The sequence below is a fragment of the Pocillopora verrucosa genome, chromosome 6 (assembly GCF_036669915.1).
Source record: "Pocillopora verrucosa isolate sample1 chromosome 6, ASM3666991v2, whole genome shotgun sequence".
NCBI lineage: Eukaryota > Metazoa > Cnidaria > Anthozoa > Scleractinia > Pocilloporidae > Pocillopora > Pocillopora verrucosa.
Window position 1 is genome coordinate 4,014,695 of NC_089317.1, and position 27,288 is coordinate 4,041,982.

Below are 27,288 nucleotides of genomic sequence, written 5' to 3' on the forward strand. Positions count from 1 at the left end.
TATCCATTCTCCTTAAATCATAATGAGAGCATCAAAAAGTAATATTCTCCTGCTGATGGCCGTGGAAGCATAGTTGTAATTAGAAGCCAGACGAAAGCCAGGAACTGTCAAAACTGCACCAGTCACTCAGAGCACGTGGAGGGACACAAGCCGCAGTATTACAGAAAATTTGCAGTTTTTTTTTCAGTTGATATATGATTTGTTTATTCGATTTGCTTTTTCCCTAAATCTCGATACTTCAACCATAATCTATGGGGAAGCACAAGAAAAAGCAAAAGGCGGAGAGGGAAAGGTAAGTGTAACATTGTAATGATTCAATTGATTCTTTGTTCCATTTTGAATTAACTTAACCTCCAGCGAAACTAACCAAAAATTACTGAAAATGCATCTTCAGGAGCTCAAGAAACCGAAGAAAGAAAGACTAAAAAGAAAAATACACGAGTTAAAGACTATCGAGGTTTGAGGATTTTTGTCCATTATGAAACACTTCTGAATTTTTTTTAGGGGTTGCAACGAGCAAACAGGAACGACAGGGGTTTTAATGACGAACTATAGTCAATAATAACTGTTTCAATGTAGTAGAATTCGGAAGTTTAAAAGAAGTTGGAAGACTCGAAAAAACGCTTTGCTAAACTTGAGAATACTCGGCCAATTGTTTGCATCTCATGAAACAACAATGTATTACGCCTCGTTAAATGATGAAACGCAACAAACACACAGCATGACTCGCTTGTTAGCAGCGATTTAGGCCTTTAGTCGTTTTGACATCAGTTACGCTAGAGGTTTGAATAAACTCTGCTCGTTAAATATTTTATTATGCTACCTGACACTGGTCATGGAAATCGCTTATTTTGCGCAAAATTCCGCTCGAATCGTGAATCACATTTGGCCCTTTAATTTCCAAGATCTGATTGTTAATTCTCCCCTCTAGCTGCTACACAATTCCTCGTAAATTAGCTACGAAACTTTGGTGTAATATCAAGATGACAACTTCAACCTGATAATTTTGAGTATTCCCATTAACCCTTTGCTGAAAAACATATAGATATTATAGGGAGAAGTTACATGTCAGTCTTTTCTGGGAGTTTATTGGTTAAACCATCATTGTTTATGAGAGACTTATTTTATTGCGCTAACTTGCATGTGCTTAGCCATGGCTAACCGCCGGACTTTAGGTTCAAGCATTGAGGCCCGTTGTTAGAGCTCGGTGATCACCTGGCCCAATAAGGTGTGATAATTTTGTAAATCAGAAGTACAATAAAACTGTCAGTTTTGGAACTGAAAAATGGACTGGCCCAGGCGCTAGAACCCGCACCACCATTCTTAAAATTGGGCTTCTTCGAAAATACTTAAGTTTTTTTTTCTTGCAGGCCTTTTCGTGAACAGTATGAACCTTCGACATCTCCACCAAGGTGGCGATCAAGGTCTCGCAACGAACGTACACCAAGGTATGTTAACTGTTATATTTTAACGAACCGAAAAAAGTTTTTTGAAAACTCAATTAACAACGCGTGATGTAGCCTTAACACTATCACTTTCTTTGTTTTTGCAGCCTCCTCGAAAAATCAGAGCGATCGCCCTCTCGAAGGCGACGATCAAGATCACCAAAAACAACGACGACGACCAGGTAGATTAATTCGAATTAATTGCTATAAGCGGAACACTATTAAAATGCCATAATATAAGACTTATTTTTTGTTACTCACGACAACGGTTTTCTGTCAAAATTCATTCTAGCGTGTATTCTTTCTCAAGGGAACAGGAAGTGAAGAGGAGGGCAAAAGGCGAGAAGCCGTAATACGAGAGTTTGTCGGAGAATATGGAAAAGGTGTACGACAGGAAAACTTTCGCCTAAAGACGAAGGAGTTGACTTGCACACTTCCATATGCCTTCAGCATGCGTCCCTCTGTCATCACAGCCTCATCGGAAGACTGCCAAGACGTAACAACAGCCTGCCAAATAAAATATGCTAATGTCGTACTGCAGGGTAGAACTGTGCGGGTGCAAACTGTTTACCACAATAAGGATATCGTTGCTGTGAGATTTCACCTTTCTGGCTGGCTATTCTCTTACAAGACGTTCAATTAGAAGTAGATGGAGGCAATTTTTACGAAAGAAAGTACAATTTCAGCGGCTGAACGGCGATGTCTGTGATCAGAGCTCACCCAATTTCATTCTAACCCGAGTTTTGGGATTCACTGCCGAGGGTTTAAGCATCACTCTGACGTCTGAGGAGGACAATAGGCTCTGCAGGCTTGTTAATGGTGACCCTGATGACGAAGATGTTGGAGATGATGAGGATCAAACTCCAGAGGATCAGAGAGCAGCTAGGGAGAGTGAAAGGGAAGTGTCGCTTCCAAGATTAGCAGGAGTGAGCTTATCAAGGCGACGGACCACACTTTTCCAATTATGATAAACTTTGAACAAAGTTATATATGGATATTTGTGGGAGCCAGGAAAGGTCTATTTATAGGTCGAATGTTCGGCATTTAAACGTAAACCGCTTTCTTTGATATTTGGCATTTGGAAGAACAAATTTAAAATTTCATGAGGCATCATATCTCGGTGCGACAGAGATAAGATATTACCAGGTTTTAAGGTCAAACAACATTTTCTAAAAAAAATAGCGGCGGGCCATCTGAAACCTCATAAAATCATTGCTCTGAAGGATTCGTAGCCGACGTAATGCGACACGACTTGGCTAACCTTTCAAAGAAAAAAGGAAGTATAGAAAAGAGAATCTGTTATTCTTCAAAAATTACTGTGTAAATGAAGATCTTTCGCGATTCTTCAAATGTTTAAGTATAGTTAAATTGGTTTAACACCGTTTTATGCGCAATCTCGTCGAACATCATCGCCAATTACATCTAGGAAAACAAGCTTTTCTGTCCGCGATTTACTCGGGGTGTCATTAAAATTATATTCCAGTTTAAATTTTTGCCTCAATACCACGGTTTTTGTTTAAAAGGAAAGTTTAAAAAGTAATTTGAGATGATAGGGAAATATTTTCGAGCTGTTTTCTTGCAGTTCTAAGTCAATTTTATATTTTAAAAATTGGCCATCTTTTCCCAGTCGGAACAATGTTATGCTGCACTAAAAAAACTTTTTAGTCTAACAGTTATTTACAAATTAAAAATGATACGCAAAGATTTGAACTATTAGTTCTTTGTTACTTTTAAATTACTTGAAGAACCTCGAGGAACCTGTATGAAAGAAATGCGGCCTCGCCTCTTCAGAGTTACTAAAAAGATGTGGAATGAATGGACTTAAGAGACGGACAGTCTCAACAGGTATTCCTGCAACAAAAATTTATCCCTTAATTTGCTGTTATACATTTCTCATAATTATCAAATGTTGTTAGGAAATATGAATAGACAAACATGCATTCACAAACATGTCCTTCAATAGCGAAATCCGCTATTGAAGTCATTCCTAGAAAACGCAATGCGAAAATTAGGGGCAAACCAGAAACTAAAATCTGGAATCTTTTGTGTTTTGGAATCCGGAATCTGCAAAGGTAGAATCCGGAATCCAGCACCTGGAATCCGGAATCCACAGCGTGGAATCCAGAATCTAATACTGTCCTGGATTACCTTACATGGGGCGAACAAAAGACTCCAATAATACAAATTTAAGGACTATTTTTGAACTGCTCAAACCTCCAGATAAGTCTTTTGCTTACACAGTTATTAATTTTGGTGTTGAGAATGTTCACAAGAAAATTTAATGTAAATTGTCACGGCTACGACATCATATTTCATTTTTCCGGGGAATCTTTCTTGTACCTACTCCACACCGCTGTATTGTGGCAAAGCTTTATCAGACTTCATCAGATAATTTGGTCTATAATTATCAAAGTTACTAGCAATAGAGGTTAACTTAATAAAATTTTGGTTATAAGAGATTCTGCCTCTTATCTAATGAATTCTGAAATTGCGATTCTTTTAACAAGATCTGCAATTAAACATTCTTTCCAGAAGAACCTTCTACTTCTTTGCCTGCTAGAAAGAATCCTCGTTCTTGAGAAAAAGAATTCCGGATTCTTGTGGCAAGAGTTTCTGAAATTGCAATTCTGTTCGTAAGATTTTTCATTAAATATTCTTTCCAGAAGAACTCTCTGCTTCATTACCTGCTAAAAAGAATTCTCGTTCTTGAGAAAAGAATTCCCGATTCTTGTAGCAAGAGTTTCTGAAATTGTAATTCTGTCCAGGAGATTTGCAATTAAACATTCTTTCCAGAGGAACTCTCTACTTCATTGCCTACTGAAAAGAATTCTCGTTCTTGAGAAAAGAATTCCCGCTTCTTGGGACAAGAGTTTCTGAAATAGAGATTCTTTTCAAGATATTCAGATGTAATGTATTCTTACCACAAGAATTCTCTCTTCTATTCAATCTTGTTTCAAGAACCTCGATTCTCCTTGAAAGAATCACCATTGAAATGTTTATTCTGATGAGAATTTTGGTTCTTAAGGGGAGAATATGCTATTTGGGGAATTTAGAGTGCTATAAAACTATAACTGTGTTATTTGAGGGTCGAAATCCTAACTGTTTCATGTTTTGATTGCTATGTTCCGAATACAATAAATTTTCCACCGATTCTGGCATCCAAAGTCAGTTGTTCGTTAGTCTTTCGTTGCCCATCAAAGCCTGAAAACTTTCCGGAAATTTGTCCGATGATGAGCATGTTTCCCGTACAGCGTATTGAAATATTTACCAGTAACATGCTAATATCCAACCAAGAAAATCCAGCCAAATTCAGCAATATGGAAACAAATAACGGGGTCAACCTCAAAAACTGGTAAATATATACATATCAAGTGTTACAATTCCCAATGGATTCGAAAATATGAACCTGTTTCCAACAAACGGGAAGAGCTGACTTAAGCACTAAGCCACGAGGTTTAACAATTTGGCTCTAAAGACACAATTTCCTCGCGGGTAGTTTCAGGAATAGAGCTGAAAATTATATGGTAAATCAATTACTTTACCTTGGCGTGAATCGTCTGCTTAGCAACGTCAAATAAGTCTCTCGAAGTAGAGATCAACCGCATCCAACCTGCAACTCAGCCATGTTGAAGACAGCTGTCAAATGAGCAAAAAATCCTTTCGCCTTGAAAGTTAAGCAAGGAAGACTAGAAACGAGTTTCTAGTCTCTTTCAGTTCTAACATAATTTAATTTGCTCGTTGAATAGGAAATGTACGTTTTTGTCTACTTTACACGTTAAGAAAACAGGTTAGGGAGTGATTCTTTATTAGCAAATTCCTTCTTATTCGTATTAAAAGTCATATTAAATAGATAAAAAGTTTTATATTCAGAGCTTTCGCTTATTATTGTAGACGCTCGGACTCGTACACCGATCGAAGCTTCAACATCCTTCCCGGGAAACTCAAGGGAATTTTCCAAAAGGGGCCTTACAGGAAGAGGGGAATTTGAACCTTGCTTGGGTGGGGTGGGAAAATTTGAACTTGAAGTATCAAGTCCTTTCGGTGGAATCAGTACACATGTTTTAATTTTTAATGAGGAAGAGTTTAAAGGTGAAGAGTCCGTAGAATGATTCTATTTGATTAATCTTTCAAAAGAGATATTATGTGAATATCGATACCATCGTCGATTTATATTACGCTCCTGTACACTCTCTTTTATTTTTTTCTTTAATATCGTGGGGTAATTCTTATGAGTTCAATCTTCATCCCGTATTTCTTTTTCAGAAACGTGTCATTCGTATTATTACTTTCTCCTCATTCTTAGAACATATTAGCCCTTTCTTTAAATCCTTAAAAATCATGAAATCTTTTGATCTTGTCAGATTTATTTTATCAGATTTTATGTACAAATTCCATAAACACCTCCTTACCTCCGTTTTCTCCAGCCTTTTCAGTTCTATCAGGAGTATTCATACCTACATCACTAGACTGGCTTCCAAACTTTTTTCGCTCTTCAAAATTCTCGCACAGTTAATGAATATCTCAAGTTAAGCAGCTTATCTGTTCAAAAAGAACTGAAGAATATATATATTGACATTTATCTTATCGCCGGCTGCGAGCATTCGCCCCTCGTCATCGCTCTGACGAAGAGCGAACGCTCGAAACGTCAGCCTTTAAACTCTCTGCGGTGGCCAATTTACGTTATCAACTCTGTTGATTACACTAAATTGTAAAGAAAACATAGGCAACTCTCGTGGGCATTATACTGTATTACAAACGCAGTTGGCTTTTCTCCCGGCTCTTGAATTAAACAAGTCATTCTCGATTCTCAAGAAAGCGAAACCTTTTTGCTATATAACAAATCCTTTATATATCCAGCTTGTTCGGTCGAGAAGGGTAGATATTAAACTAATTTTTTTTTTGCATTTTTCTAGATCAAGACTTCGTTCCAGTCCGTAAAAACGCAAAAAAAGAACTCGGCCAACATCCAGCCATTTTGGCCGAACAAACTTAGTGAAGCTTAGTGGTACCACTGTACTGGAATATCATATGGCGAGATAGTCCAGAGGTAAATCGGAGCGTTCTGATTGCTACTTACTTGGTCCTTATTTTCCCATACCCCACTTCCTTCAGCCGTACTAGGTAATAAAATTTGCGCGCTTTGAATAAATCTAAGTATTCATTTTTTTAAAATGTTTTCGGCCGTATTTTCATTTTGAATTTCGCTCGGACTGAAATAGTGCATCCGTTTAGGATAGTTTTGTGGAACAGAAAACAAGGACAGTTCGAGCTACATGAAAACCACAATTACTACATTGAATACCAGGATATAAAAAAGGAATCCACAAAAACTTTAGTACCTGAAGCTGTAACATAATGTGTCCTGGTGATCAAAAGGGAAATTTTTGGGACCAAATGAGGAGCAATACATCGGAGTTGAAGATTTCAGATTTCAATTTTGATCAGTAACCGTGCGACTTAGAATTACTCTAGGTTCTTTTTGTCATAAAGTAATTCTACAATTTATGATAAAGAAGTAGGCTGCTAAGTTCTGTATCCTAAAATAGCCGTTTTTAACACCTTTCACACACCACAAATCCCTACCAAGGGATCGAACTCTCATGTTAGAAGAGCAGTGTTACTCGTATACATTATCTAATCATGTAACTCTTAGTACTTTTTGGAAGCTAGTTTTGACGAAAGCAAGTCGTCGTTTAATTCTGCACTGGCTCGTTTAGTGCGTGCCTTCACAATGGAACGTTTGGAGGCTGACTGTTTTTCTGGGGAGATTTAATTGGCAAGATCAGCGGCGTTTGGCTGTCTCTTATTTTAGCGAGTATAGCACTGACTTTTCTGTCTCCAATAGTGGCCATGAGGTTCTTAGAAGAACTGTTAAGATAGCAAAACCGGTTTCGAAAAACGGACAGTGGCTTCCTCTGTCTGTTGCTTTGTAGGTGCTCGTGTGAATGTGAGCAAGCCAGTGAAGGGGGAGAGGGAGCCTTTAACGGAGGCAGGTCTCGTAAAGGAATAGTATCAAAAGCTCTCTTACGTTATTGCAAACTTACTCAGTATTAAGTTCACCGTTTTTGTAAAACGCCAAACATACCACCTCAATTAAAAAAAAAAAACATAAATTTTTTCGTTTAATCTGTTCCCATCACCATTTTGCGTCTTTGTCGAGCGGCACTAACAGAGCTGACTCGAGATATTAATTGGTGAAACCAGAGATTAAATTTCTAATCTGTGAACTAATCTGAGTTCGGATACACCACGGCAAACTTACTCCAAAAAGGTTAAAACCGGTGGTGCATGCTACATAAGCTGGGTTCTCGAGTGGGAAATTTAACTTCCTAATCTATCCCTCGATCCAGCTTTCTACATGTAATTCGTCTGGAACTTAACTTTACAAAGCTGAACAACTTAAACGAGGATGAAAAATTTATGCAATGATCGGTACAATGTAATGGCGGACAGTTAAAACGAAAAATTTTTGCTTATTGAAAAAAAAAAACAAAACAAGAAAACCATCTTTTTTTGGCAATACTTAGAAGGGTGTAATTTCACCAAAAATTGAATCAGAATCAGGTGAACGGGAAGACATTTTCCTCTTTTTTCTTACCTCCAGAAACTTTAACTAAATGTTCTTGTCCGAAAGCTTCCTTAGATGCCCAGTAGCCTCTCGGAGGATTGCCCTCCACCCCTCCCCCGACCCCAAGTCTTACTTGTCACCATTCGAGTGGTCTACACCCACAAACCAAGTACAGTAAACAATGTCGCCAGTAAAAAAAACCTTTATTACGAAATATTTGCGGTTCTATTTACATTAAGCGTTGTTTTTCACTCTGGTGATTAAAAATTCTTCGTCTACCTGGTAAGTCTCTTTGACCCAAAATTAAGATTTGACTTGCAACTATTTATTTTGTTTAAATATAAAAATCTACTAAAAATTGATGAAACTAAATAAGATTTAGACGACCCTCAAAAGACAGGTTTAAAGCTGGTCGGTGTCTGAGTTATAGCTTTAAGAATTGCGACTAAGAAAAGGAAGGCAGATTTAGTCTGGTAAGCTTACAGCTTGGATGCTGTAAAGCTTCACATAGACTGGCAACACCGATATCATTAATATAACTACCCTGCAGATTTAGTGTGGTTAGCTTACAGCTTGGATGCCGTAAAGCTTCACATAGAATGGCAACACCGATATCATTAATATAACTACCCTGCAGATTTAGTGTGGTTAGCTTACAGCTTGGATGCTGTAAAGCTTCAAATAGACTGGCAACACCGGTATCATTGATAGAACGACCCTGCAGATTTAGTGTGGTTAGCTTACAGCTTGGATGCTGTAAAGCTTTACACAGACTGGCAACACCAGTATCAGTGATAGAACTACTCTGCAGATTTAGTGTGGTTAGCTTACAGCTTGGATGCTGTAAAGCTTCCCATAGACTGGCAACACCAGTATCAGTGATCCAAGTGCTCACTAGACTTAATGCGGTTAACTTCCTTACTACTAATCTATTAATAACATCAACACATTCATCAGCCAAGTAAATGTCCAATAAGTTCAGTTTAGACACAAGACAGTGTTTATTGTTCAGTGAATTACAGACTCGTTGTATTCCAGACCGTGTTAGCTGTGGTCCGCTAAGTCCTACCTTCTTAACTTTGACGAACTTATCAGAACATTTGTGTTGTGCCTCTCCAGCTTCCTCTTTATTTAGTTCACTGATAATGTCCAACACAAATGATACACCAATGCAGCCCACATCAGAAAAAACCTCAAAAGCCACGACGCCGTCTGAATTACAAAACGCTTGCGAATTATTCCTGATGAATTTTTTGGCAAATTCTTTGTTTTGATACTCATTCAGACACGTCATTTTAAGATTACGAGACATAAAGGGTGAATCTAATAATTTTTCCATCAGTTCCTCGTTTCCTTCACTTGACAACATGCCAGCCATGAATTGGAAAACCATTTCAGAGCATTCTTCGTCTGGAACACAATTTTCCTTAACAAACCAACGAGCAGCCAAGAATTCTTGGACGGTTAGATGCGTGAAGCTAAAGTGCTTCGTGGTTGTAATCAGTCCAGTCCTGAAAGACTGATCACAGTAAAGAAGACCGCTACCTTTCAGTTTGTTGACTTCTTCCGGCTCAAACTCGCCTTTCATCTCCCCTTCATCAAATGTGGGTTTTCTCTCAACCACCAGTTTCGCCGCTAGTTTTGATAATTTCTCTAATGTGTTCTTGATGACAGAAGGGGGCTTGAATTGCTCAGGAATTTCTTTCTGTCTGTATTCTGACTCGGCGCAGTGCTTAAGTTCAAAGATATCAACGAGTTTGGTGTAAATGTTGGTTATTGAGACAGGAAGGTCATCAGGATTTTCTGATTCAGCAAGGGTATACTCCATCTCGAAGCACAACAGATAACACAGCATAGGAATATGAACAAAACTGACAAGGTTCTCATTGTTCGTGACATGTTTAAGTACAGCGTTCTTCACATTTTCGTTGTTCTTGAAGTATTTCTCAATGTACTCTTTCACTTGTTCTGACGAAAACCCCGCAATTTCCACGTATCGTTTAAAACGGATTCCTCCCATTTTGTCAGATTCATCAGGTCGCGAGGTAACCATGGCGATGGTCTCTTTCAAGATTTTTCCTTTTATGAGTTTTGAACATAATGCGGTCACCGGCATTTTACGTCTAGCATCATTGGGATGCTGTTCTTCTAAGTTTCCAGCGATGTAGTCTTGCTGTGAATACTCATCATAGCCGTCGAGGATGATCATAACTTCCTTGGGATGCTTTAAAATGTACTCAAATGTAAAGTCATCAATGTTACATCTGTCATCCAGAGTCGAACAACAATTTAAGATTTCTCTTACAGTCACACAGTTATTTTCAAGCAAATTCAATTGACGGAAAGTAAGCAAATACACAAACTTTAAATTGGGGATTTCAGTGTTTTCTCGTGCTTGAAATAATTCGTTGTTGGCCCAATCGCGAATCACCTTTTGGCAAAACAGGGATTTCCCAATCCCTGCTTTTCCAACGACAAGAAAAAAAAACTACGTAATTACAAATTCAATCTTAGATGTTTTCCTAGTTTTGTCTAAAATTACCCAGTTTGTCAATCTATCATACAGTTTACAACTTTCCAAACCCATGCAAGATTAACAGATAGCATGGCGAACTTGTTTTGATGAACAACTCTGGGGTCAAAGTAGGTTTCGTCTCATCTTTTCCTTGAGATTTGTCAATTGCTTAGAAAGGAAAAGGCAACATTCACCAGAAGTTGATTTCTTTAAAACTTTTGCCTGATCATTCTATCAGTTCTTTATCGACCCTGCAGCCTTAATCAAACTTTGATCAAACATTAACCTTGTAAAAATTAATCAAATATTAACTAATCAAACACAAATTAACCCTGTAACCTTAATCAAACATTAAGGCTGCAAAAATGGAGGAAATGATCACCAACTTAGGAAGTTTTTGATTGTTAAAGAAATTCTACTTCTCAGCACCTTAGAAAATGTATAGAGAACATCATGGAGAAAACATATACTGACGTTAGGGTGCAGAAGGTAAATTTTTGCAAACTGTTGTCAGCCAGAATCTACAAGAGATTGTTACATAAGGGGAAGACTAACAGCTGCACTAATGATCAGGTACTGGATCCTGGCATGGTAACAATATAATTAATATACTTCACATGATATTCCATTCTCCGTTGATTTGGGAATCCTGCCAAGATCCCGGTAAGGTCCCATAAGGGGCCCTTTCGGCAGGTCTGATGGGATTCTCATACAATGAGAGATGGAATTTCATGTGAAGTACTTTATTAAAGAAAGTCTGGAAAAATGCAAAAGGAAACCAAATGGAAAGAAAAAGGGAGTGGAAACATAAGAAAAAGAAAACACTGATGTAAAATGCCAAAATAAAAGAAAGGAGAAATTTAAGACTGACGCAAGTCACTCCAAAAAATAAATGCTCATCTCTCTTGTGAGGTGCAGGAGCAATATGTGATCATTTGTGGAATTTGCCTACACTTGAGGCTGTGGAATCTTAAGGGCAACTCGTTTTGTTAGTTGTCACACAAGAGAGATAAAAGAGGGGGTTTCCACATACCCTCCTACTGTGGATCAATATTTGTGGGGTAAAAAGATTGTATAAATGTGCAACCTTCAAACCAGTGAATACTGATTACTCATAATAAGCAGAGACGAGAGGATTTTGAATCCCTCTATATTTGTTCCTGTACAGTTTTCTTTTCCTAAGCATATTTACAAACAAGGTGGATTACTTATACAAAAAGGCCAATGTAAAGAGTTTAAAAGCTGATGTTTTGAGTGGCAGCCCTTCGTTAAAGCATAGCCCTTTGCCAATCACTCATACAAAGGGCTAATGCTGGAAACATCAGCTTTGAAACTCTTTATGGTGGCCAATTTACATTATCAACTCAGTTGATAATACTAAATTACCCTGTTATACTCTTCCACAGATGTAGCACCACAGTTTCTTTAGAAACTTACCCCTTTTATCTACTTGTACAAACAGATGATAGAAATGCACGTTTCTTGATGATAATAATGGTATAAATACAGACAAACTTAGAAATAATTATTTACTATCTTATTAAAAAATTTCTGTATCAGGCCCTTTGGTAGTGAAGGTGAGTAGGAGAGCTGGTATGCTACAAATAGCTGTTGGGGTTGTCAGGGAAACTGCCACAGCCCATGCTGTTCTTTGCACACACTCTCCTTCTTCCATTTCCACCAACCATGAGACTGACACAAGCTAAAAATTATTTCTGCTATTTTCTGGCTCAGAATTCTTCTTAAGAGATTCTATCGTGCTTGATATTCCATCACTCTTGTCCAATAAGACCTGAAAGAGAACATTATAAAGGTAAAGAAATCCACCCTTAACACCTAAGATCTTATTTTTAATTCTCCCATCTGGCTGCTACACATTTCCTTGTGAATTAGTTATGAGAATTTGGTGTTTGATCAAAATAACAATCTCTACCTAATAACTTTCAGTATTCTCATTACCTGTTTTCTGGATAATGTAGGGAGAGGTAACATGTTAATCACTTCTGAGAGTTCAGAAGGGTTAACTCCAAGATGTGATTTATATGTAACTTATACTTACAATTTTTATAAATTATCCAGCAAAAGACTCGATACACATATTAACTGAGAAAGTTGTGTATTGATGTAACATCATATTCTCCCTACTAATTTACAAGAAAATGTAAAGTGGCTTGAAGGGAGAATTAATAAGAAGATATTGAGGGTTGAGGGACCTGTTTCACCCTTTCCTTAGATGCTCAAAAGCAAACTTTTTATAATTTATTCAACATGATTAAAAGGCCTTTCAGCAGCAGTCTTTCAGAAAAAATCTTTCCTTGATCACAATGTATATGTACAATCCATCTATTACTAACTAGTTATTAGATGAGGTTAAGCATAATGTATAATGGTAATAGGACAGAGTAGAGTCCAGTTCTGTCTGTAATCATACAAGTGATTAACCCTTTAATCCCCAAAACTGATCAACATGTAACTTCTCCCTATAATATTCATGCACTATTCAAAAAACAGTTATAAGACTGAAAAAAAAATTTGAAAAATTTATAAGACAGTTCTTATTATAGAAAATTGCAAGAGAAATCAAGAACATTTCTTGTTCATAAATGAATGTACATGAAGAAACATCACTGAAAGTATGGACAGATGGAATTTTGAAAGCTTGCACATGTTATTTGTAATTTGCACTTGTGATACAACTTTGCACTCCTGTTACAAGAGAATTATGCACTTGTTTTCAACCAATCAGAAGCTTGTAATTTTTTTCATTTACATTATTAAACACTGTAATAATTTGGTGCAAGTGTTTAAGATGACTTCATGAAGTCATCTAAACCATCTATATATAGAAGAGATTAAAAGTAACCCTCAGGTATACACTACCCAAGAGGGTATAAGAGAGATTAAAAATAACCCTCAGGTATACACTACCCAAGAGGGAATAAGAGAGATTAAAAATAACCCTCAGGTATACACTACTTGAGAGGGTAAAGGAGAGATTAAAAGTAACCCTTAGGTATACACTACTCAAGAGAGTATAGAAGAGATTAAAGAGGGTACAAAAGAGATTAAAATAGATTAAAAGTAACCCTTAGGTATACACTACCTAAGAGGATATATGTGGAAAGACTTAAGGTATTATCCTCATGTATACACCACCCAAGAGGGTATAGAAGAGATTAAAAGTAACCATGAGGTATACACTATTTGCCTCTTTTGACTGAAAGTTGAGGCGTCCACCGTCAATCTATATAACCATTTCACTTTTACTAGTTCTTGAATGTCTTTGTCAAGCTTGGCTATTCTTGACTGATATCTTAACAATTCTCCATGATTATTTGATTAGAGGCATTTTGCAGCTGAAAAATCCTCTTGACTCTGCCTCAGGATTATTCAAAATTAATACTCACTTCACCTTCCGCAATGATTGTTAATTATCAACACTATTAGAACAGTATATGTATGTAATGCAAAAGAAGTTAAAATTATTTATTTTTCTCTACTGTAGCTAATAATTTTTGGCCAAGTGATTCTCCATGCAGATTCAGATGTTTACTTGAGTATGCATGATTACTGACCAAATTGGACAACATAAAGTCTAATTGTCACCAATTAATAATAACCATTACAATTTCTGGAAGAACAAATGCAAAGTTTTAAACTGAAAGTGCTTTTTAAACTCTGTGACTAGTGGATTTAACTGAGTGGACTTACTAACTAGTTTATACTCATATCTTCCATTCTCCAAACTCTGTATTATCTGGACTATAAAGCCTATGGACTATATCCACAAGTCTGGATAATCAAGGTTTGACCATACAGTCAACTGTCTGATTACACTGTCAGATTAAAACTCTATAAAAATAACTATCGAAAAATAAACCATCTAACGCACCAATTACATTTGAGGAAATTAAGTAATGGTTATGATTAACCCTAAGATTCCCAAACTTCTAACAGACAGTTATTGAGGGTGATTTTTAAAGAAATTAGAGCAAATCATATTTTAGAAAAGAAAGATGATTTTAATAACGTAAACATTACATAAAGAAAAGTGGTAATATTGAATGCCACACAAATGAGTGATATAAACAAAACAGTGCAATTAATACTTAAAAGCTTGTGTTGTATAAACAGATAACACTACAGAAACAAAAACATTTTCACTGTACAGCGGCAGGAGTAATATTATAACAATAGAACCCTTAAGCCTTTACACCCAAACATTAGTGTTCATATTCTCCACACTGATCTCTCTACATTTCCTGTGGTAATCACAAGGAGAATTTGGTTGACAATCAGGAGCTTCTTAATTGGTGATTATTTCTATTATTCTCACAACCCTTACACTTGATTCAAGGGTGATACTGTAAGGAGAAATTAGAAGCCAGTCACTCTTAGGGGTTTAAGGGTTAATAAACTGGTGAAAATCTTCCATCTGGCTTTTAAATACATATTGATTATATGGTCACATGTAGAGGATTGGATTCCAGTGTTAATATCATGGATCAAGTATTAATAACAGACATGTTGGTTATTGAAGTAAATATTATGATCAGTATGGTGAATGGCTTCATGTACAAATACATGTACAGACAGCAAGCAATTATACTGTAGGTAAATTATACTGTTCTCAAATGTATTTCTTTTGTCAGATTACTTAGAATGCTGTTTAGCTGTACAAATATTATATGCAATAATTGAAGCCTGCATGAATAATAAGCTGTGAAACTGACTTTCTTGGCTCCCCTCCCCCCCCAAAATCCAACTGATTGAAAGCTAGAATATCATGACAGATGCTTGTATCCTAACACTTTAACTCCCACATCAAATTTGTAATTCTCCTTACTGTCAACCATACAATTCTTATGATATTAGTTCAGAGAATTTAGTATTGGATCAACTAATTATCTGAAATTGATCTTTTTCTTAATTCTTATCACTTATTTGATTGATATTGTGTAGATATTGTAAGGAGAAATTCTGTCTTGGTCACTCATGGGGGTTAGCAGGTTAAATTGTGCAGGAAAATCACGTTCATTTTCAATATTGCAGTATAGAGGAGAAACCAACTTTCTCCATTTGAAACCAATTCACTTTCGATTTCCACTTTCAGCACTATCAATTCTCGAAAATAAATTTGACTCTTGCACGTTTGCGTTATACGTCCGACAAAAAAAACCTACCTTCGAAATTCAGATTTTACATACAGCAAAATTTAGCTTACACATACCCATAAGCTTGTTGAGTGTAGAGAACTGGGAAGCTGTGACAAGGATTACTGACGGTGTGCGTTTCTTTATGTGCGATTCGTAAATATCCCCACATAGTTATTTTACGATGGTTTGTTAAAAGCATTCTTCTTACCTTTAGCTTTGAGCTTCTTTCCTGCTATAAACACAATCTGTCACATAACGCTTGAAATCGATTCGACCAACAGCTGCCGGAAAACATTGATATGAATTCAACTCAATCACATAGAACCTCTCGGTTTCGATTCTCGATCAAATAGCTCAAGATGTAGGTAGTTTTCAAATCGTCTGTCTCGTAACCGTACTACTGGCCCCAAAACTCATTTTCTTCTTGTCAATAAGTTAGTCGCTCTTTACGAATTTTAAAGACGTAGCATTTAGTTCGCAACCTACTGTCGATTCTGTGTTGCTTTGCAATGATGGGATGCTTCGAGGACCACGCGATCACAGCCGATCATAATACGTCAATCACCTTACCAAACAATCAAAGGCATTCATCCGGATGACTGAGTGCAACAGAACAATGAAATGTCTCGAAATAGAATAAGACAGACGGTAAGTTTTGCGTTCGCTAAGATAATAGTTATTATTTCGTCTTGCCATGAGCGTGGGACAAAGTAAAAAATTCCGAGCCCCTATGGAGAATTGAACCTCAAACCTTCCGATTTCCGCGCTTCGGTGCTTCACCATGAGCCACAGAGACTCCACAGTGAGCTAGTCTAGTTTATGGTACGCGTCCTGCAGACGGTTAGTTTCGAGACGCTTAGTTAATACACACTTTATTATAGTTTTTTGTTCTGGTTCATTTATTATCAATAAGTGTTTCGTTAGTTAATAATTATTACACAATAAGTTTGTTATCTCCGATCAATGTCCCATGTAAGTACACGTACAAAGATTTTACCACAGTCATCGCTACTAAATAATCGCTGCTAAATCGTCGCTGCTCGATAATCGCTACAGGCTATTTGCTACCGTTACGAGCCAGATCAAAGTAAGTCTTTATTTCTTTCGCATTTACGTTGTTTACCTTTTGTATGTATTATTGGTGTAGTTCTCGTATTCAGTTTTGTGTGCAATCGCTACATTTTTAGTTAGGTAAATATGTTACATTTCGAAACGCATTTTTCTTAGTTTTGTTTCTGTTGTATCCTCTTTTAGTTCGAACCACACGCAACCTTAACCGCTACTCTCATCAAGCAAAATTACGTCTTAGCGCCAACATCTAAATGTCATAAAGATCACTGTGCGCGTTCGAATTGTCCGCTCAGTCATTTAGGTAACCTTTTGAGGTTATACATAATGTTAGGATCAGCAATGTCGATATCGTCATGTTTGTAAATATAATAAGAGAGATAAAGATAAATTGACGGCTAAAGAGCAAAAGAAACAATATTATCAAAAAATGACGGGCAAATTAATGCTGCAATTAGATCCGTGCCCAAGAAAGTTAAAACGTTTAACTGCGCGTCAAAATTCCGGCCAAAATTCATGCTGTAAAACAGGAGCGAAATAACTAATCTAGGTAATTGCGAGACAAAAAGGAAGGTAAAACTAAGTAATATCTTTAAAACCTTGAAACACGGTAAATCAGCGGCTAAAACCAAAAAGCAAAACCAAGGAAACCTCGAATAACCTTAAACACTCACTTGGAAATTGCGCTCCCGCGCTCTGACTGCACAATGTCTGTCTTTCGTTTACGTTTTCATCTCATGTTGGGTGTCTAAGTAAAAATATCTGTTCAACTGTAACAGTTCTATAGGGACGACAGAGCTTGGGGACGCAGGGGAGGGAGGGGGGGGGCTAAATATAAGTTTGCTATAGTAGAGGTACATATGAAGAATATAAGAGAAAAGTAAAGAAACGAAGCCTGCCAATCAAAGCGATCAGTCAAATCGCCACAAGCCCGAACACGCAAGTGACTTGAAAGCAAACTTAATTTGGTTTTATCAACTAAATTTATAGAATATAACTTTGCCACCATTAAGAGTTTCTAAAGCTGACATTTGGAATGTCAGCCCTCGAGTGCTAACGCTTGAAACGTCATCTATAGAAACTTTTCACGGTGGTTAATTTACATTTTCAATTCTGTTAATAAAACCAAAATATCTTGTTATACCCACCCCCCCCCCCCCACCGACGCAGCACCACATTAATTGCTCTTGGGTGCATGATGAGGAAAGGGGGGGGGGAACGCGCGAGGAGCGCACGGAAAACTTGATAATTTAAGGGTAAGACGGCCCATCCTGCCCTTTTTTATTAATTTACGATCTTTGTTTTAATATAGATGAGTAGCTTTTCAGACATGCATAACTTAAGCTTGGTGTTTCCTTTTTGCTTATTTATTTAGCTTATTATGTATTCTAACCAATTCCAATAGAAGAAAAATTCAAACAAACAAAAACTCAGTTTTTTTGGGTCCTAAAGTGCTCTTATTTTATCCTAAAAGTGTTCCGAAGACTGGTAACCAGTTAGCCAGCTATAACGTAGAAAAACTGTGAAAACTCTCAGTTGTCTCTTACAAATCTCTCACATCTCTTGTAATTTTGAATTAGTCAGCTTTGAAAAACTCTTGAAATAATAATGGCAGACGCAGATGATATTTGCGGTTCTTTAACTATTTTTATACACTCCTATACGTTTTGTTTACCCAAACAGTCAGATTACCTAAACAAAAAATGGATGAGGGAATTGCCTCCTGGTTTATGACAAGAAGTTTATTTATCGATCGCCAGAACGAGCCGATCTTCTAAGAAACAAATTTTCTGTGTATTGCCACTTAGTTAAGACAGAACAAATGACAAGATGGAAAGCGGGCTCTCATGTCCCAGCTGGGCTCAAGAGGATGAATGTGTGTGAGACACTAGCAACATCACGGTCAGTACTACAAATCTGAGGCACCATTCAGACACAAGTTTTTCTCGTATTACTGCAACCACTTACTTTGACGTCGTACAAAAGTTACCTGAAGAAAAATAAGAAAGAAACTAGTACAAACCCAGTCCAGAATATCTACAGATGTGAACAAGTTTTTGTATACTGTCCCCTGAGTGACCTGACTGTCGTTTAATTTCATCTGCGAAAATAAAACACAAAGGTACTCAAACAACACATCATCACTGGCTTCTCCTTTCCATTTTGGAAGAAACATCAGCAAACTGATACTATCTATAGTAATTTCTAAACAATATACGTCTCGGGAAGCGACAAGATAGGTAACTAGAAAAACTAAGACTTGATGGACCAAAAGAATTCTTGGCCAAAGAAAAAATGTGCAAATACTGTTGCTCCTAAAAAAATAGTTACCTGTAGCTCGGCTTTATTCTTTGCCCATTTTCTGACGTTAACTGCCAACTACAGAGACAACGCAAGGATACTGAGAAAACCATATTAGAGCTGAGTTTATGACATCTCTGCGCTATGTTTTTTTAAACCAGATATTCATTTTCTCTGTAAGTGCGTCTGCCTGTCTGTCTATCTGTGTCTGTGTGCCTGCCTGTCTATCAGTCTGTTTGTCAGCCTGTCTGTGAGTCTGTCTGTCTGTCTGTCTGTCTCCACACTTCCAAAAGCGTGAAACAATGCAGCTGGGTGCTTCGCCTGTTTTTCATTAGCAACAATCCGTCCCTTTCCTTTATCCAGTTTTTAAAAAAGTTCCAGTCGTTCCATATTTCACATCGGTCCGTTCTGTAAACAGACAATTCAATTAGACTGTTGCGCAATGCAAGTCTCTTATCATGTTTTAAAGACATTCACATTTAGTCTGCGTCAACATGAAAATTAAACCTTCGGAAAAAGAAATAAGTGCATCTCATCCTATTCTTCTTTACCAAAAAATGTAAATTTTCAATTGAAACTTTACGCCACTCGCAAACAACTTGTTTTTCCACTAATTAATGGGCAGCCGAAACATTTGGAAACCACATACATAACATGGGTTTCTCAGCTAAAGCTTTGTGTTAAATGAACACTTCCCTACTGGAGAAAACAGTTTACTAGCAACAAAATGCGTTTGATTCGAAGAGTGACGCACTAACACTTGCACCAACCACTTGTTGTTCTCCTGGTGACCTGAAACAAAATCAAACTAGCAGTCAATCACCACTACGTGTCCTCCTTAACTGGCAGTTTCATGAAAGGTTCAGCACCCAAAGTAAATTCGCGACAGTCTCCCAAACATCTGTTTCCTCTCTAATCACTTAAACTCTTATAACCTTAAAAACTAATGATCCCAACGGATGAAGGAAAACTTTTTCGTCGGCGAATCCAGGGGATTAGAAGTGGTGTCCAAAACGTTACCTCTAGCTAAAGCCGTAATCTGACTAGCAACCTCAAACCGTCAAGTTCTCAAAAGTGGAGAGAGGCCGATTATCACCGAACGATGTAAGATGGCGAGGGTTGCAGACAGATTGGCAGTTGACGCTGAAAGTGCACGTGTACTGAAAACTTAAGTGAACAAACCTTGGCTTCTTCAGCTTAGCTTCGGCTGCTTTCAACCGTCCCTGATTAAGAGAGAAAGACAAATTATTCAACAGCTTTTTTTCCACCGAAAAAGTCAGTGGAAAAAATCCATGCTTATTTAATTAATAGAACGTATACATATATCAATATATATTAACAGGAAATAGAGAGACAACTGGGCCTCATAACGGAAAGTGAGTTTGACGTGGAATTTAGAAAACTGATCCATTTTGATGTGCTCCTGGGAAATTCAAAATGTACAATCCTCATTTTGAATATGAGATGAAACAAAATGAGCAATTCACATTCCTTTAATTAAATTGACCAAGAGCCAGAAGTGTCAACCAATTGATTTCATTGGTGACTGTGTGCTCTTCATACCTTGCTGAGAACGCTCCTGGCTATGGGGTCCACTGGCCGCCTCCCTGAGGAAGGGGGGCGATTGTGTTGCACAGGGCGTTTAATAGAGAGAGGATTGGGAAGGAACACTGGTAGTCGAAAGTAGTTTTTAGAAGAGCGAGCGTTATTTAAACTAAACAGGTCATTTTCGGTATATCACAACACATTCAGAGGTTTACTTGGCGCTATCCTGGCCTTGTTTTGATCCCACTGCTTCAAATGGGTGCGTGTTTTCAAGGTAAAAGTATCATCTCCGCGCGTTCTTCATCCCTAAAACAGGTCAAACTAAAACTCACAAACTCGCCCGATGGTTTTCACCTCTACTAGTTTCTTGCAGGTATCTTGAATCGTCTGTGCCTTCAGTACCTTTTCCTGCAAGCGAAGAAACTCAAGTTCAGTTTTTCAAACCCAAACATAGATCGATTCTGTACAAATGTGAGCAAAAGACAGTGACACAAGTAGAATCAAATATCAGAATAATGAGTGGTGCAGTAGAGTGGTTGTGGGAGTTTAAAACAAAATTGGACTCTACGATTACACCGACCGGGGGTAAAATAAATTCTGCTTGACTACAAAAGTTTACAAACAGTGTTTGAGCACTTTTTCCTCAATCTGTCTTTTCCATCCTTTTTTCAGGTCTTGGAAACTATGTCATCTAAAGAAGTAAGGCAAGTTGCCACGATGGCAATTCTAGACCATGAGCGAAAACCGCATTCTTTGAAGTGTACGTTATTCAGGGTTGACACCATTACGCGAATCTCTGTTACGGTTCGATGAATTACGTTATGTTAACAGATTACTATCACTTCTTTTTTAATACGACCTATATAGAAGTGCCTGTTGCCCTTCGTGAGCCTCTTGCAGTTTTAAAAAAAATCCTTATCCAACTCATTATTCTGGATATAAATAATTTTGTTGGTATATCTCATATATACATGGCAATTTGCGGCCTTTCCCTACATCTAGGCAGTTCGGAAAGCCGCAAACTCTAAAACAAATTTTATTTTTCAACTTGGCACTCTTAATCCCCATGGTATCAACGAGCGCTTTTCATTCGATTAACTTCTTGTTTTCTCGTCTCTATATTCCCACCAATAGCGTAACTCCATTTTCTGCGTAGAAACACACGCACATGTACAACCCACAATTCCTCCATTCGCCAGGACGAAGGACTAACGCTCGAAACCTCAGATTTGAAACGTTTTACGGTAGCCAATTTATGATATCAACTCAGTTAATAATACTTAACTGCCCTGTCACACTCTCCTACTGACGCAGTACTACAGTTTCAGTTTAGAAAGTCACATCCTGTAGTCAAATGTTGGGTGAGATTACCTTTCAAACGTTGCCGTTTTGTGTAGAGAAGTATTATACATGTCATCGCTAATAAATTCAATACACTAACGAACAACCTGGGGATAAGGAAGGAGATCTTGAGAGTAAATCTGAGACAATTTAAAGCCATCTGATAAGATGATTTTGAAGGTGCTGAAGTCTTGATTTAATTTCTCGTTTCTTTGCAGATTCATCTGCCAACTTTTTTTTCAGGAGCACTGCAAGTACGAAAATTCGAAGAGTAGACAGTTATGTTGCAGTATCAGTCCTCGGCAGAATAAAACCCGTAAAACACGAAGACTCAATCAAGCATTTCATAGTATTTGCCAAAGAACACTAACACGACTGCTTTATTCAAACAAAAAATGACAACATCGGTCTGAGATAAAAAAAAATCAGGGTTTAACATGTGAACAAGTACGACTACGTTGTCTTTGCTGTAATCTTTGGGAGCAAAGACGCATTGCGTCCCAGATACGATTTTGATCACCGCTACGGGGTTGGTTTGGATTTAAAGAATTCACAATCTACCCTTGTGATTAAATTTCTGACTTGGCGTTTGTCATTTCTCTAAGGTGACCAGTCTTTGGGGTTGTTACTTCCACTAGCTTTTTCACGCCATACATTCCTTGTTTCCATAACTTTGCAGCTTTGCTCAGTTGGTACCGATCGTTTCCTACCCAAATGCAGTCGATTCGTACCCAAATCTGAGTCGATTTGTGCCCAAATTTGAGTCAGTTCATACCCAAGTTTGAGTCAGTTTGTACCCAAGTTTGAGTCAGTTTCACAGGCATCACCATCCTTAGGCTAGGAATGGGGGCATACTCCCCCTGAAAATTGTGAGAAAAAAAAATGAAGTTGCCATGGCATAATTTAGTCAAAGCAAGCATTTCCACTGCTGGAAAGAGTTTAAAGCATGTTTGAAGGGAACAAGGAGTGCATTATATTTAAAACGAGAATTAATTTCATAGTTACTTAATGAAAGCAGCAGTTTGCTGTAAGAAACAATAGTTTCAGCTTGAGAACATAATATTAAATTTGTTTTCATGAGCCTCACGCTTAATGTGAAAGACTTCAGAGCTTTGAGCTTAAAAGCGGCAGTTTTCAGTCTTTCTGGAGTCGAGGTACATGTATCAGTTGTTCCGTATGCTCAAAATGAAGGAATGCATCATGTTATTCACAACAAGCCAGGAGTATTTATTAGAAAATTGATTTTAAACAACTACTTTGGAAACACATTTCCAGGTTAGAAGTCCAAATGAATTGGGCCACTACGGTCTTTTGATCGATTTTCTTCCCACGGGAACTAAAAAGCTGTTCAATGTTTAGCTAACATTAATTCAAATAAAATAAATTTTCATGCCATCAGGCATCCGTGGTCTGATGACCCATCAGGAAAAGCTGATGCCCTTAAAAAAAACTAGTCTGTTACTTTTGGGATTCCAATCAAAGCATGTATTTTCGTCACGAGTTAAAAAAGGTAGAGGAGATATCATATGTGCATGTAACTGTAGAATTTTCCGGGTAAAATTTCCGCACAGTCCCATACTATTGTTAAACAAATCTGTTTTCCCAAAAACAATGTATTGTTTATGTCGTTGTTTTCTCTATCCAAGAACTGAATGCATAATGTAGTATGGGGCTGTGCGGAAATTTTACCATTTTCCGAGTAAATTAACCAGATTCGGAAAAATAGTAGATACTTGGTCAAACAATATCAAATAATAATGAGCGATCCACGAGTTTACAAAACCCATATTTCATAGCTATTCGCCGGGCAAATCCAGCCAAATTCGACAAAATGATTAACAAAATAAGTGTCAGTCAGCATTAAAAACTACAGATTATAGGGTAAAATTTCCGCACAACCCCATACTACATGATGCATTCAGTTCTTGGCTAGAGAAAACAGTGTCAAAAACAATACATTTCCATTAGGAAAACAGATTTATTTACAATTGTGTGGAAATTTTACCGCTAACCGAAGTACTAAGCCACGAGGGTCAAAACAAGTCCTTCTCGAGTAATAACACGAATCAAGTTGAAAAGTATGTATATTGTAAACGAATGACTTTACTTTGGCGACAATCGTCCGCTTAGAAACGTCAAACAAGTCTTTCGAGATAGAGATCAACCGCACCTGAACCATGTTGGAGACTTCTGTTCAATTGTTTGAATGGTCTTCAGGGCTTCGCCTAGAAGGATAACAGAGGAAGACTAGGGACGAGTTTCCGTGAGGTGCACATTTAGCCCATTACTCATTAATGGCTCCTGCAACAGTCATGCGACGTTGTCGAACAAGACACGACCTTACTCCGATAATAACTGATTAAGAGCCGTAATTTGGCGTAAATTCTTTGGCGACACCATACTATGATAACTCGTACTGATCCAGCGTGGGATGAGCCACTCAGGTCTGGAATCTCGCCCATTTTCCGCCTCAGTCAATAAATGAATCCTTCTTTGACTTACCAGCAATCACTTAAGTTCAAATGCGATATTGCACTTGGCTGATTTATAATTCTCTTTTCTCAAAAAGACTATTTCTTTTCATATAAGAAGTATGAATGGCACCTCTAACAGAAGAACTTGCCAGGTGGGAGGAGAGGCACAATAAGTTTTACCCTTGTTTAAACGACAAAACATTAGCATTTACTAGTATCTAGATGCCGAACTTTATTTAGAAAACTTGCCATCAAAGCTACCTTCGTTTGATTTTCGTTCGGCCACCCTAACCTCGGACCTCATCAGTATAACTGTGGTGTACTGCAAATACCTTGCATTTGACGACTTGTTTTGGGTTTGCATAGAAGCGAACGTGGTTTGGCCATAAATAAAACTGAAGTGTAATGACGCATTCGTTTAAGATAGTTTTATAGAACAGAAAACAAGGACAGCACGAGCTTCAGTAGAAAACGAAAAGTACTACACTGTTTACAAGGATATAAAAAAGGAATCCACAGAAGCTTTACACTATTTTGCGAAACGAAACGAAACGAAACGAGGTGAGATAGAACAAATCTAAAGGAATAATTTAGATATATTTTCTAATAAGGTAAAGATAACTTTCACAAGAATTTTGGAGTAGTCGTTCGTTAACAAGAAGGATATTTATTCATTTCGCAAAGTAGTAATTTAAGAAGAGTTACTATTTTGCGAAATGGACTATTTTTGCCTTGCAGTGACAACGTGACCTCTTTCATGTCACAAAAATACATTTAGACATTACAAATTAGTATATCACCAAAAATTTTGGCCTCCTCTTATTTTCTAAACCGTATCTCGCAAAATAGTAAATGTAGGAGAGTTACTATTTTGCGAAATGGGCTATTTTTTCGGTGCGTTCCTTTGGGAGAATCCGGATCAGGATTTCTGATCTGTGGCGTTCCTTTCGAGCAAATCCATTTTCAGATCAGTGATCTATCAAATCCACTCTAGACAAGGATTCACCGGATCACTGATATGCGTGGTCTAAAGACAGATCATTGATCCAACGCGTGCCTTTGGGCGAAGGATCCGAAATTAGTCATTTTGCCCTGCGGTGCTCAATTTCAAACAAGTTGGTAATTCATATATTGACCGGAAAGATTGTTAGCAATCGCTCCACAAATTCTGCGATAAACGCGAAATAAAATCAATTTTGTAATGTTAAGTCGATCGGCCACTGATCGCAGTCATTCAGGGTTCCCAAGTATTCATATCTTAATCAATACTTGCTTCTGTTTTAATTCCATCGTTTGAGTTTACCATGAAAAAATGTGCTGCTAATGAATAGTGCTAATTAGTGCTGAGTGAAAATAATCCATTTCGCAAAATAGTAATTTTTCTGGCATTACTACTTTGCGAAATTAATTTTGTATGGATAGCTAAAGAGGAGGTGACCAAGATCTTCGAAAATATACTAATTTGCAATATTTAAATGTATTTTTGTGACATGAAAGAGGTCACGTTGTCACTGAAAGGTGAAAATGGTCCATTTCGCAAAATAGTAACTCTCCTGTAATAACTATTTTGCGAAATGTGTTTTAACACGGTTTAAGAAATAAAAGGAGGCCGAGGTCTTCGGTGATATATTTATTTGTAATGTTTAAATGGATTTTTGCGACATGAAAGAGGTCACGTTGTAACCGCAGGGTGAAAATAGTCCATTTCGCAAAATAGTAACTCTCCTAAATTTAGTATTTTGCGAAATATATTTTAAGACCGTTTAAGAGATAAGAGGAGGCCAAAGTCTTTGGTGATATACTAATTTGTAATGTTTAAATAGATTTTTGTGACATGAAAGAGATCACGTTGTCATTGCAGGGTGAAAATAGTCCATTTCGTATAATAGTAACTCTCCTAAAATTACTATTTTGCGAAATATGTTTTAATACGGTTCAAGAAATAAGAAGAGGCCAAAATTTTGGTGTTATAGTAATTTGCAATGTCTAAATGTATTTTTGTGACACGAAAGAGGTAACGTTGTCACCGCAGGGTGAAAATAGTCCATTTCGGAAAATAGTAACTCTTCTTAAATTACTACTTTGCGAAATGAATAAAAATCGTTCATGTTAATGAACGATTAATCCAAATTCTTGTGAAAGATATCTTTACCTTATTAGAAAATATATCTGAATTATTCCTTTAGTTTTGTTCTATCTCACCTGGTTTCGTTTCGTTTCGTTTCGTTTCGTTTCGCAAAATAGTATAAGCCAACACTATGTGTGCTGGTGATCAGATGGAGCATTTCTGAGACGAAAATACATCGGAGTTGCAGACTTAAGGTTTCTTTTTTGACCAGTAACCGTGCGACTTAGAATTGTTTTAGGTTCCTTCTGTCACAAAATAATTCTGCAATTTATGATAAAGGAGTTTGCTGTTAAGTTCTGTATCATAGAAGAGCCGTTTTTAGCACCTTTCACGCACCCAAAATCCCCACCCCCACCCCGAGGGATTGAACTCTCATTTTAGAAGAGCAGTGTTACTCGTATACATTATCATGTTGCATAAGAACGCAGAATCTGAGGGAGGAGTTATCCGGAGGAAGTAGGATTTATTAGAATGGAAGGGAGGAAATTATTGCCTTGTCTTCTAGTATTTTCATTAAACCCTTACCGTGTATAACTTCCAAAATGCTGTTGTGTAATTTAAGTGACGGAAGTTGTGCTCTAACAAGGGAATATTTGAAAGACCTTCTGACAAGTACAGACATTTGCGCCAGGTTATTTTTGCCTGAAATAAGGTGCCAGTGTTTCATAAGAATCTTTTTGACATTCTGGTTAGCAGGGTTGAAAGTCCTAACGAACGGAAAAATCTTTTTAGATGATTTCGGTTTGT

General features: G+C 37.4%; 3 protein-coding genes across 4 annotated transcripts in view; all 3 read right to left on the reverse strand.

Moving 5' to 3' along the window:
• LOC131779387 (NLR family CARD domain-containing protein 3) overlaps nucleotides 1-27,288 on the reverse strand; it is a 172,209-nt gene that overhangs the window by 96,953 nt on the left and 47,968 nt on the right. The window lies entirely within an intron of this gene.
• Nucleotides 1-27,288, reverse strand: part of LOC131779991 (NLR family CARD domain-containing protein 3-like) — a 74,248-nt gene that overhangs the window by 18,578 nt on the left and 28,382 nt on the right. The window lies entirely within an intron of this gene.
• LOC131778829 (NACHT, LRR and PYD domains-containing protein 12-like) lies at nucleotides 8,459-11,203 on the reverse strand. Its single transcript, XM_066168241.1, has 2 exons — nucleotides 11,141-11,203; nucleotides 8,459-10,501 (listed from the first exon to the last, which is right to left on the reverse strand). The coding sequence occupies exons 1-2, from the start codon at nucleotides 11,201-11,203 to the stop codon at nucleotides 8,459-8,461; spliced, it is 2,106 nt and encodes a 701-aa protein (XP_066024338.1).

What these genes read in the sequence shown, in the direction of transcription:
- LOC131778829 (XM_066168241.1), bottom strand. Translation starts at nt 11,203, where the DNA reads ATGGGACCTTACCGGGATCTTGGCAGGATTCCCAAATCAACGGAGAAT. An exon ending in AGAATGGAATATCATGTGAA is followed by an intron (nt 10,502 to 11,140) that starts GTATATTAATTA and finishes GTAATTACGTAG; the next exon opens with TTTTTTTTTCTTGTCGTTGG.